Genomic DNA, 22513 nt, shown 5'->3' with positions numbered 1-22513 from the left:
TTATCGAGAATCTTATACTGACGTCAGATGGCTAATGCTGCACACGTTACCATGGCTCACTGTCTCAAATACCTTACTAAAAAAAATGAAGGCAGTATATTTTCCAGGCCAAAATGACCCCTTGCGACACTGTCCTCAGACTCTTGTCAGAAAATAATGTTCATCATTGGGACTTTAATTATGCTGGTTGTTTGGTTTATTGGGTGGTTCACTGGATGTTTTTTAGTTAGGTTTTAAGCTGATCTACTACTCGAGGGACATTAAAGCTGCATATTACCTGCGCATCACTAATGTTTCAATCAATCAAAGATTGTCTTATAGGTATACAAAAGCAGTGAATCGTAACGCATACACAATGTTTCAAACACAGAGGGAAATCAGGTTTGATCCAAGGAAAGGGAGGGATGCTTCATTCTCCTGGACAAAGAAAGAACCCTTAACCAGATTACAGTATGAACTCTATATACACTTACATATACGTTTCTCAGTGTATCTATTATTACTGATTCTAATTCTTAGCAAGTTGTTTACTTGTCTGAGATCTTTTAAGGGATGGGGGCGGGAGGTGCTTTGATGCCAGCGAAGTGCTCTTGATTCTAGCAACTGTAACGATGCTCCACTTCCTTGGAGCTATATGCACGTAGTGTTCAGTGTTTCCCAATAATAATAATAATAATAATAATAATAATAATAATAAAAATAATAATGTGACTAGTGACATGCCTTTTAGCATTTGATGAACTAACTTGAATATTGTTGAAATCTAGGAGAAAGTGTTAAATCCGCAGGGGTCATACAACGGTAGCTTACGTTTGCTCTTACGGGGGAGAGTTGCAGCTTTATTCATTATGAGCCCTTCACCGTTATCAAGGTCCACCATCCTTGAAGAGAGCGCTGGTGAGAGACATGGATACTAAGTGAGCATAAGAGCAGCGGATAAGAGGCAAATTTATGTTCAGTAGATGGAGACGGAAATTTAACGACAGCAAACGAAAATCAGTAGAATTATCGGTATGAAATGGAAGCCGAATGACGAACATTGGTACATTGATTCCTTGACAGCAGTTACTGCCGGATGACACGAGCACACTGAGACAGAATGCGAGGCAACGATATAACAAGCAACATGGTTGCTATCCGTAGACAGAGGCAGACAGGTAGATAATGACAGATAATGACAGGCCTACAATGACAGGCCGACAGATGGGCAGTCAATAAACCAGACAATCAGACAGGCAGGCAGGCAGGCAGTCACACGCTACTTCTCACAATTAGAAGTGTCCGTCCTCCCACATAAAAAAAAAATCGGCGTTCCAGTGAGCAATAAATCGAGCTGGGACAGCCAACTAACACGCCTCGGTCGACACACACCACATACAACCCTCCGATTTATGGACGAGCTTTAATTAATCAGCGAAATTCATTAGGGGTAAAAGCGACCCCCGTGAAGCAAAATCCATACCCAGGAATATATGGAAGGGGGGGGGGAGGAGAGGGGTTTCCTGTAGGCTTGTGAGGAAGGAGTAGGAGGTGTGGGTTTTGTGTGCTTGTGAGGGTGGGGAGAGGGGGGGTCTTGGTTTTTGTAGCCCAAGAGTGGGGTTGTAAAATACTCTCATGCATGTCAAACTCAGGCATTATTTAGGGAAGTTCGATGCTTATAGAGGCGTGGTTCTAGTGCTTCTGAACTTTTTTTTGCCATATATGTCAGCGTGAGTTACTGAGTAAGGCACAAATTCGCTGGTTGCCGCGACTAACGTAGTGGGTGAAGAGTCGCACGGTATATTACTAGATCGGTAAGGGTCTTAGAGCGCTCAGGGAATGAGAGGTCTTCGTATATAATACAAGGAAGGTGAGAGTAGCTCTAAACCTTTGGATCAAGGCCTCCTTTTGAAGAGCAGAAAGATGTAACGGAAGAGGAGATTTGGTTGAAGGTGTGATGGGGTGGAGGGTAAGGTGAGAAAACTATGCTCGTGTAATGTGTTACTTCTCGTCATATCGAGCTTTCCTGCACACAGCTGTGCTGTCTATTGAAGCTGTTTGTAAAACCTCGCCAGTCCGAGTGTGTGCGTGGAGTGGTGGCCAAACATCTCAAGGTGAAGATCCTGGTGCTTGGTACTGGTTGTGGAGGCTGGTACTAAAGTTCGTACCCAAAGGATGTCATGGTATTGTAGCATTATCTTCACTATTATTATTGATAGCTGTCTCGTCAGTTTTTAACGTCGGCCGTAAATCAGTTATCAGAATGTGATGTTTATAATGAAGGTGTGTACGCATGTGCGTAGGGATTTTGGGGAGGCGCGTATGTATTTATGCGTTGTATGTTCACACAAGGCATTAAAATTTACGTTATGAGGCAGCATCATGTACCCTGATTACAGGTGTGTGTGTGTGTGTGTGTGTGTGTGTGTGTGTGTGTGTGTGTGTGTGTGTGTGTGTGTGTGTGTGTGTGTGTCTGTGTATGTGTCTGTGTGTGTGTGTCTGTACTCACCTAGTTGTACTCACCTAGTTGAGGTTGCGGGGGTCGAGTCCGAGCTCCTGGCCCCGCCTCTTCACTGATCGCTACTAGGTCACTCTCCCTGAGCCGTGAGTTTTATCATACCTCTGCTTAAAGCTATGTATGGATCCTGTCTGTGTGTCTGTGTGTGTCTCTGTGTGTATGTCTGTGTGTGTGTGTGTGTGTGTGTCTGTGTGTGTGTGTCTCTGTCTGTGTGTCTGTCTGTCTCTGTCTGTCTGTCTGTCTGTCTGTCTGTCTCTCTCTCTCTCTCTCTCTCTCTCTCTCTCTCTCTCTCTCTCTCTCTCTCTCTCTCTCTCTCTCTCTCTCTCTCTACTCTTAACCATCAGCGGGGTTCCTCGGGGGTCAGTGTTGGGCCCGTTGTTCACAATTTACATAAACGACATAGATGAGGGAATAAATATCGACTTAAGCAAATATGCTGATGACACCAAAATAGGCCGTCCAATTCATTCTAATGAGGACACTAGAGCACTCCAGGATGATTTGAATAGACTGATGCAATGGTCGGAGAAGTGGCAGATGCAGTTTAATATTGACAAATGCAAAGTTCTAAATGTTGGACAGGTAAATAACCATGCCACATATAAACTAAATAATGTAGATCTTAATACTACTGATTGCGAGAAGGATTTAGGAGTTCTGGTTAGCAGTAATCTAAAACCAAGACAACAGTGCATTAGTGTCCGCAATAAAGCTAACAGAATTCTTGGCTTCATATCTAGAAGTATAAATAATTGAAGACCTCAGGTTGTTCTTCAACTCTATCCATCCTTGGTTAGGCCTCATTTAGACTATTCTGCTCAGCTCTGGTCACCGTATTACAGAATGGATATAAATACTCTGGAAAACGTACAGAGGAGGATGACAAAGATGATCCCGTGTATCAGAAATCTTCCCTATAAGGATAGACCGAGGGCCCTGAATCTGCACTCTCTCGAAAGGCGTAGAATTAGGGGGAATATGATCGAGGTGTATAAACGGAAAATAGGAATAAATAAAGGGGATGTAAGTAGCGTGCTGAAAATTTCCAGCCAAGACAGGTCTCGCAGCAATGGTTTCAAGTTGGAAAAATTCAGATTCAGGAAGGATATAGGAAAGCACTGGTTTGGTAATAGTTGTAGATGAATGGAACTCTCGAGTACAGTTATAGAGGCTAAAACGTTATGTAGTTTTAAAAATATGTTAGATAAATACATGAGTGGGTGTGGGTGGATGTGAGTTGGACCTGACTAGCTTGTGCTGCTGGGTCTGGTGCCATGCTCTTTCTTGAGTGGAGGTGACCAGACTGGGTGGGCCATTGGGCTAATCGGGGGGGGACACACGGACCTGCTCCGCATGGGTCAGTAGGCCTGTTGCAGTGTTCCTTCTTTCTTATGTTCTTATGTTCTACTCTTTAAAACTAATGACGTTTGGTTTTCCCTTCCTCATCTAGTTCAAGCTTCCCTAAGACCGAAAATTTACTTTCTAACGTCCAGGGTATATATACCAATAGGTTACATATCACATGTAAATAATCACAGAACTTACTTTAAAACGTCATTTTCGGGATTAAAATATTTTTGGTAATGAGCAGGTGAAGTGTAGTCGTAATGACCGTCTTGTGGCTGATGGCACTTAAAACTGACTCTCTCATCTGTGTTCTGAGATGACCTTCACCTTGAAGCCGTTTTAGAGGTTTAAGGATAAAGCTGCGCTCACCCTTGAATATAAGTTGTTTTATAGCTAAGTGTCTATGACCCCTTTTAATAGATATGGTTATAATTATAACCTTAATATTTTAAAAGCGTGGACCGGTAAGCTAACGGAAGGTCTCTGTCAGATGACCAAAAGCTCCAGTGACGGGTCGTCGTAAGACCCGCCTCAGGAAACACTTGTCCTGTTTCCTGACAGATCTTACCTAACTTAAACTTCTTCTAATGTAGTTTTAACAAGAGAAAGTTTAAATGTTCTATCTTAAAAACTTTCATGTGCCAAGTTTTCAACGTGTTTTATGTTGAAACATCTGCGGCGTTTCGCGTCATCCGTAAATTTTTTTACAAGTGTTCCTAAGTGCTGCATCAATTATTTAATATTTTAACACATTTTGTTATAATATTTGTAGTGTTTCAAACACCGAATGACTAAACATGTCCCAGTGCCAGGTACATTTTATTATTTAATATTTTAGCAAGTGATCTTCTTGTAATATTTGAAGTGTTGCAAGCACCGAATGACTAAAACATGTCCCAGTGCCTAGTAGATTTTATATCAGTCTACCCTCACTCCACACCTTCACTAGGCACTCGACATGAAGAACCACGAGGTCGCTTCCTGCTGTGGTTATATGAATTGTATATCTGCTTAGCTTAAGGTGAAGACCAGCTCTAGTCTTGCAGGTTAGTTCTTATGGTGCGTTTAAACATATTGGCGGATGAAATTTCTTATTGCTGCTTCCATCGGGCAGATGACGGGGTTGGTTGGGGCAATGTGGATAATTATTTGGTGGAGAGGATAGGCTAATTGTGGTCGTTGCGTAAGTGAGGTGGAGAGGAAGAAAGTCCTTAGTGTCGGGAAGGCATTAGGGAGGAAAGTTTGATGACTGTGATTTGGAGAGAAGAGCCGGAGGCGGGATTTTTTTTTTTCCAGAACAGTATCGATGGAGAGTGAATGGGATGCAAATGACGTGAATCAAACAGCCTGGAACGCAAACGTCGATTTCTTTCTTATTTCTATATGTTATTTTCTCAATGCTCGTTATATAGGTTAGGTTAGTGTCGTCTTCTAACAAAATTTAACTAATTATAGCATACAATAGGGAACAAAGCAATGCATACATTGCCAAAAAATAATGTTAACACTGTAGTGTCCTCGTCGCCCTACAATCTACAGCCAAAGTGACAAACCTACTTTACTTAGGAGGATGGGCTGCGTTGATAATCGAGGATTATCTGATGATTGTGGTGGGGAGGAGGAGGATTGTGGGGAGGGGTTAGAAGAGAGGCTGGTAAGAAGACGACTTATGGTGGAAGCTGGGATGAAGGCATTCAGGTGTTGTGTTCGTGTGGGAGTGTGCGTGCATGCGTGCTTGTGGGCGTGTATACGCTTTCATGTTCATATTTTTTATGAACCTGTTGGCCTGTGCTCACGTAAGTTATATTAATTTGTGATATGCACATCATTTTCTAGTCTCAATTAGCCCTAAACTTTGAATAAAGAAAATTTAAAAGACTTCAGAAACGCATGAAACTCTACGCTGCTTCAGACAGTAAGAAACCCTACGCTGTTTCAGACAGTAAGAAAAAAGTTGTGCATCTCGCAGAAAACAACAATTTCAGAATGTGTGAAAATGTGTGCGCGCGCCTCTGACCCCGAGGGACTTATACATTCAAATTCAAATTCAAATTCGAAGTTTATTCTCTATAAGGATTACAATGCTGAGTTTACAGAATTTGGTTATTGTGTGGTTTACATGTAGTAAAATAATAATTACAGAGTGTACCACTAGAACACCTAGCATGGCTAGGCATTTCGGGCAGACTTAAATTAAATCTTAAGTTTAAAATATTACAAAATTATGAGGTAAGTTGGTATTATGGCTAAGTGACTAAATACTAGTTTGTGAGTTTAGCAATGTGAATGCTTTTGTTTTGGCACTATACATAGTTTCAGTATTGGAGTATCACAGGCCAACTTATGACTAGTTAAGATTCATTATTTTGAGATTGAGATTGATATTTCTGTTAATGGTCAAATGGGTGAGTGAGTGTAAGTGTTAACCACCAGGTGGTATTCGTGTAATTAGTTGACGGGGTGTATCAGGGAGATAAGATGTTTTCTGATGGTAGTTTTGAAGGTGATGAATGTGTCTGCAGTTTTAGAATTTTCAGGTAGGGTGTTCCAGATTTTAGGGCCTTTGACATACATTGAATTTTTGTAAAGGTTTAGTCGGACACGGGGAATGTCATAGAGATGTTTGTGTCTGGTATTGTGCCTGTGGGTTCTGTCGCAACTATCAAGAAAGCGTTTTAAGTCAAGGTTAATATTGGAATTTAAGGTCCTGTAGATGTAGATTGCACAGTAGTAAGTGTGGATGTACTGAACAGGGAGTAAGTTTAGATCTATGAAGAGTGGGGGGGTGTGTTGCCAGGGATGGGATTTAGTGATTATTCTTACTGCGGCTTTTTGTTGGGTTATTATTGGCTTTAGGTGTGTTGCTGCAGTTGAACCCCAAGTACAGATAGCATAGGTGAGGTATGGATATATAAGTGAATGGTATAGTGTGAGAAGGGCAGTTTGCGGCACGTAGTATCGTATCTTGGAGAGGATCCCAACCGTTTTGGATACTTTTTTGGTTATGTGTTGGATATGGGTGCTGAAGCTCAGGTTGTTGTCGAGGTATAGGCCTAGGAATTTGCCCTCATTATGCCTGGCAATTAGAGTGTTGTCGATCTTAATGTTAATTTGCGCATCTCCTGCTCTGCTACCAAATATAATGTAGTAGGTTTTGTCAGTGTTAAGCGTAAGTTTATTGGCTGTCATCCAAGTCGATATTTAGATCAGCTCCTCATTAACAATGGTGTTGAGGGTGGCAAGATTAGGGTGAGAGATGACATAAGTCGTGTCGTCAGCAAAGAGAATGGGGTTCAGGTGTTGAGATACGTTTGGAAGATCATTGATGTATATGAGGAAGAGCAGGGGATCAAGGACACTTCCCTGCGGAACTCCAGTATCAAGTGGCTGTGTTGTTGATGCTGTGTCTTTAATGATAACATACTGATACCTATTAGTAAGGTAAGATTTGAAATATGCAAACGCATGGCCTCTTATACCATAATGGTCAAGTTTGTGGAGTAGGATGCCGTGGTCTACTGTGTCAAAAGCTTTTCTTAGGTCAATAAAAATTCCTAGTGGATATTCCTTATTTTCCAATGCTGTGTAAAGCAGATCTAGCATTTTTATGGTTGCATCGTTAGTGCTTTTTATTTTTCCTGAATCCAAATTGGCAGGGGTTGAGTATGTTTTGTGCCGTTATAAATGAATATAGTCTCCTGTGCACGAGTTTCTCAAAGATTTTGGATAGCAATGGTAAGTTTGATATTGGCCTATAGTTGTTTAAATCTGTAGGGTCACCACCTTTATGTATTGGTGTAACCCTTGCCGTCTTGAGTAATTTCGGGAAGGTGCTAGTTTCTAGTGACTTGTTAAAAAGTAATGAGATAGCATGCGAGAGGACATGAGCCGCTCTCTTGTACAATAATGGTGGGACATGAGACAGATTCCCTGAGTTATTTTTAAGTGACTTTATAATCTCGGTGACTTCCATGGGCTCAGTTGGAGCAAAATTGAAGGAATTTGGGAAATTCCCATCTAGGTAGTCCCCGGCATGGGCATTGGTGCGTGGGATTTTATTGGGGAGATTAGAACCTATGGTTGAGAAGAAGTCGTTTATCTTGTTAGCTGTGTCAGTGGGATGCAGTGGTGTTTCATTAGGTTTAGTTAGGGCAATATTCTTGTTTTTTTTCAGTTTTGGGGTCCCTAGAATCTGAGAGTGTTTTCCAGGTCTTTTTTATATCTCCTCTTGTGTCAGTGAATCTACTGGAGTAGTATAGTTGTTTGGCTTTCTTTATTACTTTGGTGAGGACTGATGAATAGTGTTTAAGAATATCTTTGTGTATTAATACTTGCTTTTCATATTGGTATTTCTTATCAATGGATTTCAGAATGGTGCTGGTTAGCCATGGGCAACCAAGCCGTTTGTTTGTGATCTGTTTCGTTTTTATAGGACAATGTTTGTTGTATAGTCTAAGTAATTTGTTAAGAAAAATGTCTGTCCAGTCGTCAATACCATTGGCCTTGGAGAATTCTGTAGGCCAGTCAACAGTCTCTAGGTCAGCTGTGAACTTCCTTATTGAGGCCTCATCATGGAGTCTAAATGAAACTTTGTTGTATTCAAGTGGTGGTTTACTAATGTTTGTCAAGAGGAAGGTAGGGTAGTGGTCTGTAGTGCTATCTGTGATTATCCCTGATTTAAGGGGGGTTAGTATATTGGTCCATATGTGGTCTATTATGGTTGCACTCGTTTCAGTGAGCCTGGTTGGTTTAGTTATTGTTGGTATGAGAAGTGTGTTGTTCATATTGTTGATGAAATCAGTTACAGGCTGATCATCTAGTAGGCCAAGGTTGATGTTGAAGTCTCCAGCTAAGAGAAGGTGGTGCTTATTCATTTGTCTGTTTGTTATTAGTGCCTTTAGTTTCTCACTGAAATTTGGGATGTTTATGTGGGGTATCCGGTAAATGGCACCGATTGTTATAGGCGTCTTAAGGTTTTTTACAGTAAAATTAGCAAAAATGTATTCTCCATATTCATCACTAAAGCAAGTGGTGCTAATACAAGATAATTGGTTAGAGTAATAGATTGCAATACCACCCCCAACTTGGTATGGTCTGCAGTTGTGGATTGCTGTGTATCCTGGTAGAGGGTAGATATCTATTATGTCCTGCTTAAGCAGGAGAAGGGTGTCTTTAGTGATTCAAGGAGTGCCAGGAGGTCATCATAGTGTTTGCTTAAGGACCTGATGTTGTAGTTAAGTACTGATAGACTTTTAGCATTGTTTAGGATAGTGCTGGCTTGTGATGCTGTGTAGTAAAGGCAGTTACTTTCCAATAGGTTTTGATTGTGTGTCAGATTATGGAGGTTTAGATCAGGGTCAACGTGATCAATCATCTTCTAGGTTTAAATTATGGTTATTTATATCCTGAGTTGTGGGTTGAGTTTTAGTACTGATATCTGTAGTGGTGGGAAGTTTGGACAAGTATATAGCTATAGCATTTTGGTCATGTAGAGTATAGTCACTAATACACATAATGGAGTTGGTGTTGTCTATGTGTTGTGCTGGAATGAGCTAAAGTACAACTAGGTATAAACTAATAATATAAAAATACAAATTAAAAATAGCACAAGACTCTCACTTGTAATTGCACTAAGGTCTAATGTAATGACTTTGGTATAGTCTACGTATTGAGCTAGAATGAGCTATAGTACAACTAGGTTTAATCTAATAATATAAAAATACAAATTAAAAATAGCACCAGACTCTCACTAGTAATTACACTATGGTCTAATATAATGAATTTGGTATTGACTATGTATTGAGCTAGAATGAGCTATAGTACAACCGAGTTTAATCTAATGATATAAAAAAGGCACAAGACTCTCAATTATAATTGCACTAAGGTCTTATATAAGTTGTTTACAAGAATTAGAGTATAACTAGATTTAAATTGACAAGATAAAATATGCAAGTTAAGGTAGCAAAATAATAAAAAAAAAGTAGAAAAAAAAATATATGAGGTAGTTGGTACTAGTTAGCAAAAGATAGTTAAGGGCCTTGAACAATAATATAATTGAAATATACACTAATTGCACACACAATATAGTCACTAAGATATGAAAACAATCTTAGAATAGGATTTATAATATAAACTTACAATATAAAAATACAAATTGAAATGGTACTTGCAATTGTACTACGGTCTGGTATAGGTTGTTGACAAGATCAAGAGTACAACTAGATTTAAATTGACAAAATAAAATTCACAAATTAAAGTACCAAAAGAATAATAAGTAAAAAATAACAATGGCAATGTCTTGGTTATAATATGATAATAAGATGGTAGACAGGTACACAGGTACACAGATACACAGGTACACAGGTACACAGGTACACAGGTACACAGGTACAAAGGATAATATAAAGGTTGGAGTTGAATATACAAACTTGGAAATTTGGCAACAAAATGTTATGGGAAGTATAAAATAATGTTTAATGTACAAAAGTAAAATTGACTGGTAGTAAATATGGTGTTTAATAAAATTTTAGTAAGTAATAATGATTACAAAATAAGTGAAAAAGTAATGTTTATTTCTTTCAAAATTGCACTGGTAGTTATACTTGAGGTTATTTGGCAGTACAAGGTAATTAAGAGTACTCTAAGATAGTAAATGTGGTATTAAAACTGGTTAAGGTAATTAGACGAGTAATGGTTATTAAATGTTAAAAATGTTAAGAGTAAATTGTATTGATACTAAAAATGGTAATTATTAATTTTAGTAAGTAATATCAATTGATAGTATTTAAAAAATAGGTAGTAATATGGACAGAGAAAGTATCGATTCAGCTAATATTTAAGCAAACAATAGTAAATAAGAAAATTAGATAAGGTGACTTATGCTTACTAGTAAAATCACAAAATGAGGTAGTTGATTATTTAATTACTAAGAGATTGTACTACGAGATTTGAACAATAATGGAGCAAAACATACAGTACATTACGTAGGCTTTTAGGTTGGACATTTAGTTATTCTCTGTAAGATTAGTATCCCTGAGAAATCGTGATAGATCATTCTCGTTCGTGATTGTGTACAGTTGACCTACATTTGTTTTCCTAACTAGAATTTTCCCATCCCGTGTGAAGCATTGGTGTATTGTGTCATTATTCTCTCGCTTAAGTTTTCTGACTCTATACAGGAGGTTCTGACGTTTTTTGGTAAGACACTCGTTTATGTATACCTCTTTCTTTACTTTAATAGATGCAATAATTAAGTCTTTTTTCCTGTCATGGGAGAAGCCAGTTAAAAAAGGGAACCGGGAGTGAGGAGAGGAGAGGTAAGGGGAGGTGAAAAGAAGGAATTGAGAGGAAAGGAAAGGAGCAGAGGGGTAAGTAGAGAAGACGAAAGAGAAGTGGGGAGGAGAGGAACTGTACAAATACGATAGAGAAGTAAGATGCAGCATCCTGAAAAAGTGGGAGTGGGGGTCGTGGAAGGGGGGGGGTTGTGTTATTTTAATAAAACACAGTGTAAGGTTTACGGCATTTTATTGAGAAAACTTGCCTCCAACAAGGATTTTATTAATAATGTCATAACCCACACCGCATCTTGTTAACATACTTCTCGGTTTCTTCTACCATTGACTTGCTGTGAAAATTTGAGAAAATTATGAATAGATGTTTTTTTCTATAAAAGAAAGCATGAAAGGTATTGGAGTGTCGGGGTTGTGGTGTGCGTGAGCAGACTATAAATCCAGGTACAGCTTGACGGATACAAGTTTGACGCGATCAAAAGATTTTTTCTTATTTTTTAACACTCCGGCCGTCTCCCACCGAGGTAGGGTGACCCGACGAAGTAGAAAACACTCACTGTTGCTATTCAATCACTGTTTTGCCAGAATGCATTATACATCCCACCTAACAAGTCTCCCTGAATTGCTTCATAAATGTTACTTTGTTCATACTCCAACAGCACGCTAAATCATGAAAGTCACTTACCTCCACTACTACATAACATGCTCACACTAGTCTCTTGGATACCTGAGATCCTAGCACTCAAAGCGTCCCCTACCTTTCCCCCATCTCCCTTCAACCTTTCTTAGAACGACGCATACCCTTCCTCTCCTCATCCCAGATTTATATGCCCTCGTAGTCATTCTATATTCCTCCATCCTCTCTAAATGTCCAAACCATCTCAACAACCTCTCCCCAGCCCTCTGAATACTTTTGGTAACTCCACACTTAATCTCCAAGCTATGAATTGTGCAAGAAAGGTATAAAATACCGACAATATAAAAGTTAAGACACATGCAACTATCCAGATGTTGCACATGTGTCTTAACCTTCAAGCTATGAATTCTCTGCATAATCACACCACACATTGCCATCAAACACGACACCTTCACTGCTTCCAACCTCATCGCTGCAACATTGAAAACACATGCTTCACACCCATACAGTAATGTTAGTACCACTACTCTCTTAGTTTTCACTTTTTGCCTCCATTGTTAAAGTTGTCTCCACAGATGGCTTAATGTACCACCCAGCTCTTCCCCATCGTAAATTTTATGATTTAAATCATCTCTCATAAACCTATCTGTCAGCTAATCCACTCCCAAATATCTGAATAAATTTATTCTCCCTCCCTCCTCCAAACTTTCTCTTCTCCCTATCCTCTCCTCCCTCTCTTCTTTCTCCTACTCCCTCTCTCCTTTCTCTCTTCTGTCTTCTCTTAAACATACCCAAAATAACCCACCTACCTGCTCAGAGAGGAATTATCGTTCTAGTATTCCTTTCTAGAAGATAACTTCGATATAAAGAAAGTTCTATTGTTATGTGTTTCTTCAAGTTCTTTCCTCTCTCTCTCGCACTCTTTCTCTTCGCTATGACCCTTCCCTTTCCTTCCTTCCCATTATTTTACTGTCCCTAGCTCTCTCCCTATCAATTCCCTCTTCCTATTTCCTTTCCCTATCACTTTTCTCCCTTAATGTATTCAGTAGTCCAAATAGGTACCACCTGCATTCCTTAGTGGCAGCACAATCAAGCTGGTGTAGATATAACTAAATAAAAGTGCAGCACAGCTTATAAAAAATATAATGTAACCCTAACCCAGTTGAAACTATGTCAGTAGACCCGTTCTCACATTACTTGTCATCATATACTTGAGAGGATGTGCGGGCGAAGCCAAAGGTAAGCAGCCTAACTTATCTCGGCTCTTTTCTCCGTTAAAGGAAAGTGTAAACTGGTGCGAGAGAGCAGAGACCCGATTTAGGGAAAATGGGTAGTAGGTAAGGGCAGGCAGTAGATCATGGTAGGGGGGCGGGATGGAAGAGCAGCAAAGGGGGTGGGAGAAGAACATAGTAGAACGCATCATAAACAATACACCATGCGGGGAGTTGGTTAATATCTTATGGGCCCCTCTCGTTACCATTAATGATTCCATTACTGGGGGTTTAGACGGTGTGAAGGGTAGTGGTATTGTATGAGGGTGATGGCATTGTGTGAGGGTGATGGGGCAACAGGTGCGTAGGTAATAGGAAGAATAGGCGGTCCCCAGAATGAGTAGATAAGTGCGGAAGGGTGAGTGGGTGCGCTATGGAATGGTTGGTTGGTGGGGGTAGGTAGAGTGGGTGTGCACTAAAGGCGCTAGGTTGTTCAACCATCCCCTCTGCTACATTACCAAAATGCGTAAACGACTGAAAAATCCAAACAATTATTTTTCTAGACACTTAGGCACTTCCAGACTCTAGACGAAAGTAATATCACCATTTCCAACATTATGGATTTTATCTTGCATGCTGTTACCTTATTTCCATGCTGTGTTTCCTTATTTGCTTGTTGTTATTTGCTTGCTGTGCTATTTATTTGCTATGTTATTTTATTTTCTTGCTGTCTTGCCCTATTCGCTTTTCATGTTACCTTATTTGCTTGTATTATTACCTTATTTTTTGCTGTTACCTTATTTATTTTCTACGGTACCTATTTTTTTTCCTATGATGCATTACCTTATTTCTTTGTTGTGTTACCTATTTGCTTCCTATGTTCCCTTGTTTGCTAGGTTACCTTACCTGCCGCGTTACCTTGTTATATCACCTTGCTTACTTGCATTATTACACTAGTAATGCCTATTAACAAAATAACTTCGGTATAGACACTGTTATCAATGGAAAGTAGAGCGCGTGCTGGAAATGCTGCATCCAGGGGTAATATCTATTTAGGGATACAGGGAAATCTCTATTAAGGGATACAGGGATATCTATTTAGAAATCTAGGGTAATACCTCGGGATCAAGGGGTAATATTTATCTAGGGATCCAGGGGTAATATTTATTTAGGGATTCGGGGAAAACCTATCCTAGCATCTAGGCTAATAAAAAGATATACAAAGATTTTACTAGAGAACATTTCGCTCAGAGGCGAACTTGTTCCCATCATGACTAAGCGAAACATTGTCAATTTTGAGCGAAACGGGTAATAAAAATTGGCACTACTACTAGTCTGCTCCTAACTTCCAAACACACCTCTTCAGCCCCACCTCCTCTCCCTCTCTTCTTCCATTCCCTCCCTCCCTCCCTTTCCTCCTCTCTCTCCCTCTTTCTTTTTTCTTCCTTCCATCCCTCCTTCCCTCCCTTCCTAAATATGGAAATTATCTTCCCTCCCTTTCTCACCTTGTAGTTTCCTCACCTACTTCTTACATTCTTCTCTTCCAGATTCACATACCTTTTACCCATTTCCTCACCATACATGTATATTCATCTCCCTCCCCTTCCATTCCCTCTCCCCTACCCTTCCCCTTCCCTTCCACACTCTTCCGTAAATGGAATCCGAGTACCTAATGATAAAAAAACCGAAATGGCCTTACCCTTTGACGTTCACATACTCCCTTATCCTTCCCATTCCCTACCTTCCTTAATCCTCCCACCCAATTCCCTATCCCACCTTTCCCCATCCCAAAACACCCTTCCGTAAAAGGTATCAGTGTACCTAATGATAAAAAAAAAAAACTTGTTCCGACTCTTCACCCCACAAATTTCCTCCTCTCCCTTCCTCTCCCTCCCCTTTTCTACCCTCTTCCCTCCTTTCTTACCCTATTCCTCCCCCCCACACAGAGTACTTCACCTTCTCACGTCTCGTGTTCAAACCTCAGAGGTTCTTACCACACGGAAGCATTTCATTTTTCCCACAAAGAAATATTTTCTTCAGTAAGAAAGGTCATTCCTCGCTGATCCCCGACTCTCCTTTCCCTTCCCATTTTCTTTCGCCTTAAGTAAACTCTTTTTTTTAAAGGTTAAAACTAAGTACCTTGGTATAAAATTATGTGATTAACTAAAGTATAATGAACACTTATTAATGCTCAGTCATAACCCACATGGAGACAGAAACTCAGGAGATGGAATGATCTGTATATTTCGACACTGTTCTGAAGAGAATCCCCGAAGGAAGTCGAAATATACAGATCGATCAGTCTCCTGAGTTTATTTCCATGTGTGTTATTACTGTGCATAAAATTATGTAAATATATATATATTCTTTCTTTCAACACATCGGCCGTATCCCACCGAGGCAGGGTGGCCCAAAAGGAAAAACAAAAGCTTCTCCTTTTAAATTTAGTAATATATACAGGAGAAGGGGTTACTAGACCCTTGCTCCCGGCATTTTAGTCGCCTCTTACAACACGCATGGCTTACGGAGGAAGAATTCTGTTCCACTTCCCCATGGAGATAAGAGGAAATAAACAAGAAAAAGAACTAGTAAGAAAATAGAAGAAAACCCAGAGGGGTGTGTATATATATGCTTGTGCATGTATGTGTAGTGTGACCTAAGTGTAAGTAGAAGTAGCAAGATGTACCTGAAATCTTGCATGTTTAAGAGACAGAAAAAAGACACCAGCAATCCTACCATCATGTAAAACAATTACAGGTTTCCGTTTTACACTCACTTAGCAGGACGGTAGTACCTCCCTGGGCGGATGCTGTCTATCAACCTACTACCTAGGTTAATGTGCCGAATAGTTAAAAACTGGTCAGATAGCAAGAACTCATTTAAAGTTAAGTCCTTTCTAAAAATTTCCTCTTATACGTTTAAAGATATATTTTTTTTCACTTATGTTAATGTAAAAATTAATAATATTGTACTGAAAGAACCTTAGAAAACTTACCTAACCTTGTTATAACAAACGCAATTTAATTTAGCCTAATCCAATTAAATATATTGTAGATAAGTTTAAATTTAATAAACAAACACAATGAAATATATTTTTCATTAGATTTAGAATGATTTTTTGCGAAATTATTGCAAACGCAAATTTTCGCTTGCCTTATTCGGCAAGAACAAAGTTATTATTAAAGCCAAAATCACAAGTTTTACCTATTCGGCACGAAATTATATATATATATATATATATATATATATATATATATATATATATATATATATATATATATATATATATATATAAAGCATGTAGTTGTGTAAAACGGTACCGAGTGACTCAAATGAGAGACGTGATTTCAGCTGTTTTAAATCATTTATTTCAAATGCAAAAAAAATTATTCTTAGCGAATAGTGAAGCTTAGATGGTGGGGTAGCCAGGTAGTCTCACCCAGCGGGGTGGTGTGGGTGTGCCTGTGTGTGCCGTGGCGGCAGCCAGGTAGTCTCACCCAGCGGGGTGGTGTGGGTGTGCCTGTGTGTGCCGTGGCGGCAGCCAGGTAGTCTCACCCGGCGGGGTGGTGTGGGTGTGCCTGTGTGTGCCGTGGCGGCAGCCAGGTAGTCTCACCCGGCGGGGTGGTGTGGGTGTGCCTGTGTGTGCCGTGGCGGCAGCCAGGTAGTCTCACCCGGCGGGGTGGTGTGGGTGTGCCTGTTCCTGTGCGTGTGACTGTCATCTAAGTTTTTCATTTTAAATTCTTTTATTTCTCTCTTTTCTCCCCTCCGTCTTTCTTTTTCGCTCTCATTCATTACGGAGTCGCTTCATACCAGTGAGGAAGATTTTCAGCAAAGTGGACGTGAATAATTAATCTCAGAGGCATCGCTCATTGTCATTCTCAACATATCCCTCTTAATTAATTTTCCACGGGGTGGACCGGTAAGCCCGCTAAGAGCCTCGGTCATATGACTAAGACCTCCCAGTTAGCGGGTCACCATGACTAAGACCTCCCAGTTAGCGGGTCACCATGACTAAGACCACCCAGTTAACTGGTCACCATGACTAAGACCACCCAGTTAGCTGGTCACCATGACTAAGACCACCCAGTTAGCGGGTCACCATGACCCCTGTCAGGACACACTTGTGCTGTTTTCTGACTAATAAAAAAAAAAACACCACATCTCTTAAAATGTTTATATCTAGAGCCAAGTCTAAGGGGTTTTGATGACCCTTTGTAGGGAATTTAATGTGATGGTCACCGAGGTATTTGAAGCACATTATAGACAAAAAAGGAATACGAGTAGGAAGAGAGCGAGAAGAAGGAAGCGGAAGACGACGAGAAAGAGAAAGAGGAAAGAAGAGGAAGAAAAAAACATGGAAAGGAGAAAGGGAAGAGGGGGAGGGGGAGGAGGAGGAAGAAGAATGGAAGATGGTGGGCCAGGTACTAGTGGTTGTTCTTCGATAACATCTCTGTATACAGCACAAACTATGCAAGATTGTGCAAGTCACTGAAAATACAATTACTGTGTCTGGTTGACTTAACAGAAGCACTAATATATAAATATTAAATGCAGTCCAAGAAGAAATAGTTATGGATGCAGGTGTGACAGCAGGTGTGACAGCAGGTGTGACAGCAGGTGTGACAGCAGGTGTGAAGTGTAAATCCTTTGCCCTCTCAACGATAAGAAAACTTTTAAATTAAAAAAAATACACTGCTTTGCAAATATAATTCTAATCGTAAAACATAGGCAATTATTACATCAGATGATTGGTAGATTTCTTTTTTGAAGCCAAATGGATTGTTTTTTTTTTTAGAAAAACCCTCCTTCAAATAATGCGTAAATCCCCCAGCTAACATTTTCTCAAAGTAATCTTTGTGGGTCCGTGTGGTACATTAGCGGTGCGCTTGATGCATTAGCCAGCAATGTGATCAGCTACTAATAATAAGGTCTTAAGCGTCGCATCAATATTATTTGACAACACTGCGGTACGAGGGAAGTAAAGTCATACTGCTCAGTCCAACATAATGCTAATATTTTCAGTCCTTTATATTTACTTTATTAACATAGTGCTTGCATTATCAATGTAAAACAACTTTGCATCAAATTATTTAAACTTACTGTCAACAGATATTAGATGGTTTAACTTTGTGAAGGGTTTTGTTTGTTTTGGGTAATATTCAAATCAAAGTAGCACCTAACCAGCGTTACGCAGCAGCGTGGTATCTAACTTGTATTTCTCTTTTTTTGTAATATTTATTATACGTTATATTATATATATATATATATATATATATATATATATATATATATATATATATATATATATATATATATATATATATATATATATATAATGTGTGTGTGTGTGTGTGTGTGTGTGTGTTTGATGTCTTACGGATTTGTTTGATGTTTGATGTCTTACGGATTTGTCTCACTGAGGTAGTGTGTGTTACAGGTTATCGTGCCTCGATTAGAAAAGGTGACACACTAAGACCTTAGGCAGCGTATTCGATCCTTGCTGGAGAAAGTGCAGCATTTCGACCCCCCTCCCTTTCTTTCCTCCCTCCCTCCATTTCTCTCTCTCTCTCTCTCTCTCTCTCTCTCTCTCTCTCTCTCTCTCTCTCTCTCTCTCTCTCTCTCTCTCTCTCTCTCTCTCTCTCTCCTCCCCACACACACGCGCACACAGAGAGAGCATTTTCAAAGATTCAGTACCTGTTACCTCTGGCCTCCTCCATGACCTTATGCGGACACTGCAGCGTACCCAAGAGAAAATGCTTGTTCACTCACCCTCTCACCCTCCGTCTCCCCCTTTTCTCAATATATAAATTATATATATATATATATATATATATATATATATATATATATATATATATATATATATATATGTATATATATAAATATATATATATATATATATATATACATTATATATACATTATATTACATATATTAGGTATTTTACATATAGACAATAAAAGTACTGTTAATCGGAATATTTTGACCCATAAGTGAGGTCTTCATCAGCTGTTGATGAGGCGCGCAGTTGGGGGTCGAAATATACACATTTGTTACCATGGTCTTCTTGACAAGTGGGCAAATATCCTAAATATGCTTGCAGATGAATCCTATATTGAAGATAAGTATCTAGATGTACTCGTGTTAACCAATTTGGTGCCTCGTTCTTAGATCTTTCATGTATCCCTGTATTCTTGAGTTACCATTCCATCTTCTCCCTCCCCTCACCGCTCGCCCCCTCCCTCCCTCATCTAGTTGCCTCATTATACTCCCCTCTCTTCCTCATCTAGTTCCCTCACCACCCTCCTTCCATCACCACACAACACTCTTCAGTGGAGCACCTGCAGACTCAGCAGGTATCATGTAAGACATCTTTTCAACGGGAAGCAAGCCAACTGCATTTACATAAACAGCATAGTGTCTTGCCACTCAAATAAGTTTTTTTAAAACAACGAATATTTTTTTTAAATCTTTGGTCAAAAGCAAACTTCTTCATAAACTTTATATTAAAGAATCTTACTAATCAGAAATTTCGGTGGGGATTCTGAGATTGGAGTAAGAGTGAGAAGATAGGAAAAATGAATGAAGTTAATGAGGGTTTGATTCTTGATGGAGGTGTGCAAGAAGTGTTCGGTGTGGCACAGTACATTTAACGTATATATTCTCTGATGGAAATTTGAGACAGCTGAAGAAAATTGGTGATGTTGTGTAAGATTCGACTTGAGTTCACAGTCTGCATAAACGACATGGATGAGGTAATAAATGGTGACCTAAATAAGTCTGTTACGATGGCACTAAAAGAGGCAGTCAGATCAACACCCAGGTAACGTCATTGTGGGCGAGAACTTTGGGTAGCTGTCGATATAGGTTGAACGGGTATAAGAGTGCTCGTGATTTGGTGAATTAGACCTCCCTACGAGGAGCCAATAGGCCTACTTCAGCATTCCTTCATTCATACGTTCTTATGGGGATCGGATATTCTGGTATATCATGTATTACAGTGTATCGAATTAGTTTTCGTGGAGTCAACTCATTACGAGTTTTCAAAATAAGATACTGGAAGGAGAAAGGTCTTGCATACTTACCCATTTGTGGCTGCAGGAGTTGATTATCAGCTCGTAGCTCTTACCTGGCCGTTGCTGGAGGGGTTCACTCCTTGCCTAGTGATTCCTGTCATATTTATTTCTAAAGATGAATGTAGATCCTGCCTCTACGACTTCATGGTTCTGTGTATGTGAGACGGAGAGAGAGAAAGAGAAAGAGAGAGAGAGAGAGAGAGAGAGAGAGAGAGAGAGAGAGAGAGAGAGAGAGAGAGAGAGAGAGAGAGACGCACTAGCAGGTCCTCTGGCCACACTTTTATTCTTCGTGTATCAGCGAGGCTTTTGTGTCTTCACGGCCATAGTAACACTTTCTACGCAGCATTTCGTTTTCCCTCAAAGCATCGCAGAAGACTTTAAAATTCACGTACAAATAAACAAAAAAGGAAATTCTCATCAAAAAAAAAAAAAAAAGACATTTTCATTGTTATTCGAAATCGGAAAATTGCTTTCCGGACAGACCCACCAAGTTGTCAAATAGCAGGCAGAGGTTTTTATGCTTTTGTGTCGAGGAAATGAGAGAAAACTTACTGATAAAAGTTTGGGGAATTCCACGGTCAGAGGTGGCGTAAACAAGGCTCTTGCCGCTCCGCACTCTCTCATGATAAATATTTGTGTGGAGAAAGTGTGTTTCTTGCTTTGCTCCAAGAAGAGGCGCATGACTTGCGAGGGGCGGACTTGCAAGGGCCGGACTTGTGAGGGCCGGACTTGTGAGGGCCGGACTTGTGAGGGCCGGATTTGTGAGGGCCGGACTTGTGAGGGCCGGACTTGTGAGGGCCGGACTTGCGAGGGCCGGACTTGTGAGGGCCGGACTTGTGAGGGCCGGACTTGTGAGGGCCGGACTTGCGAGGGCCGGACTTGTGAGGGCCGGACTTGTGAGGGCCGGACTTGTGAGGGCCGGACTTGTGAGGGCCGGACTTGTGAGGGCCGGACTTGTGAGGGCCGGACTTGTGAGGGCCGGACTTGTGAGGGCCGGACTTGTGAGGGCCGGACTTGTGAGGGCCGGACTTGTGAGGGCCGGACTTGTGAGGGCCGGACTTGTGAGGGCCGGACTTGTGAGGGCCGGACTTGTGAGGGCCGGACTTGTGAGGGCCGGACTTGCGAGAGCCAGACTTGCCGTGCTGGATTAACGAGGGTCGAGAGCTCTGACTTTTTTTTTTTACGGATATTTTATTATAATCTGATCTCTCTGGTTGTGTCATACCTACTTCTAAAGCTACGAGTGGAAGTTGCCTTCACTTGTGCACCATTTTTACAACGCTTCACGTACCTCCCTCCTCTCTGAACAGTGTCAGATCAATGGGCTCTCATCCTCTAGTATAGACTCTCCACAGGTCATGTCGGTAATTATGTGAATATACGCAAACATGCGTATCAAAACAACCATTGTTTTTTAAACGAGCAAAATAATGTGAGCATAAGATTACATGAGGCTACAATCACCTACCCGACTGCCATTTTTTACTCCATCTACTCTCATCTTAACCAGTATTAAAGTCTAGCTCTTGTCCCCTTTTATGGGGACAAGAGCTATGGAAACAAAATAACTTGCGACAATTCAACCTACCGATCTTACCACCAACTTTATTACAATTCTTAAATAATTTACAAGAGAACATTCTCATGTTTAATATTTCGACACCTAAACAAATTTACTGTTATATTGTTTGTAAATTATCTACACTTTGTGTTTGGTTTATTATAATTTTTGTGTTTATTGATCATTCTCAGAGTAGTAGTTGTTGGGTATATTTATTTGCGACATTAGGTTTAGAATACATATGTGGAAATTGTTCCGCTTTAGACATTTCTGCATGAGTAAATACGAGTATCTGATGGGAAATTTCTGGTGGACTTTGAAAAAGGTTTTGTGATTTTAAGAAGAGTGATTTTACTTAGGGATTATGTCTTGACCTTCTTTGTTTTTTTTGTTTTTTTCTCGGATTTGGTCCATTTATGTCTTTGTGTCAGACAATAATACCAGGTTAGGTTTTCGTTGAATTTGAATCTCGTTTTTTTTCTTTAGGTTATTAAAATTATTTTGTTTAGCTTTGTATCCCCTTAATTACAGTTTTGGACTATAAAGTATGTTTCTATTTTGTCGTATGGGGATTTAATCATCTTTATAAATATTCAATAAAATCGCTGTAAATTTGTGTCACAGTGGTCATAATCCCCAGTCCTCAGCCCAATAAAAATAAAGTGGTATAAACTGGTTTTATTAATTTTAATTTGCCGCCGAAGCAGCTAGTTTATTGTATAAACTGAATAAAGTGACACGTGAAAATCTTGAAAAATGGAGGTGGTGGAGTATATACATGGAGGAAAGGTCAGTATCCCTCTGACAGGTTGACAAACCTATTGAAAGATTACAGGAAGTTCCTCCTCATTGTTATTACAACTCGAAGCGGCTTCAGAAAGTAACTTGTTGCTTG

General features: G+C 40.0%; 1 protein-coding gene across 1 annotated transcript in view; it reads right to left on the bottom strand.

The window, feature by feature from the left end:
• The window catches only part of LOC128687392 (uncharacterized), a 93529-nt gene extending 71993 nt beyond the window's left edge, over positions 1-21536 (bottom strand). The window contains exons 1-2 of the mRNA XM_070092576.1: positions 21526-21536; positions 20610-21199 (exon numbers count right to left, since the gene is read on the bottom strand). Of these exons, the coding sequence (XP_069948677.1) occupies positions 20610-21199; positions 21526-21536 (601 nt within the window). The remainder of the gene's footprint in view (positions 1-20609; positions 21200-21525) is intronic.
• Positions 21537-22513: the final 977 nt, after the last annotated feature.

The sequence above is a fragment of the Cherax quadricarinatus genome, chromosome 40, assembly GCF_038502225.1.
Source record: "Cherax quadricarinatus isolate ZL_2023a chromosome 40, ASM3850222v1, whole genome shotgun sequence".
Classification (NCBI taxonomy): domain Eukaryota; kingdom Metazoa; phylum Arthropoda; class Malacostraca; order Decapoda; family Parastacidae; genus Cherax; species Cherax quadricarinatus.
The sequence above is the reverse complement of the archived record's forward strand: the minus strand, read 5'-3'. Positions and strand labels throughout refer to the sequence as shown.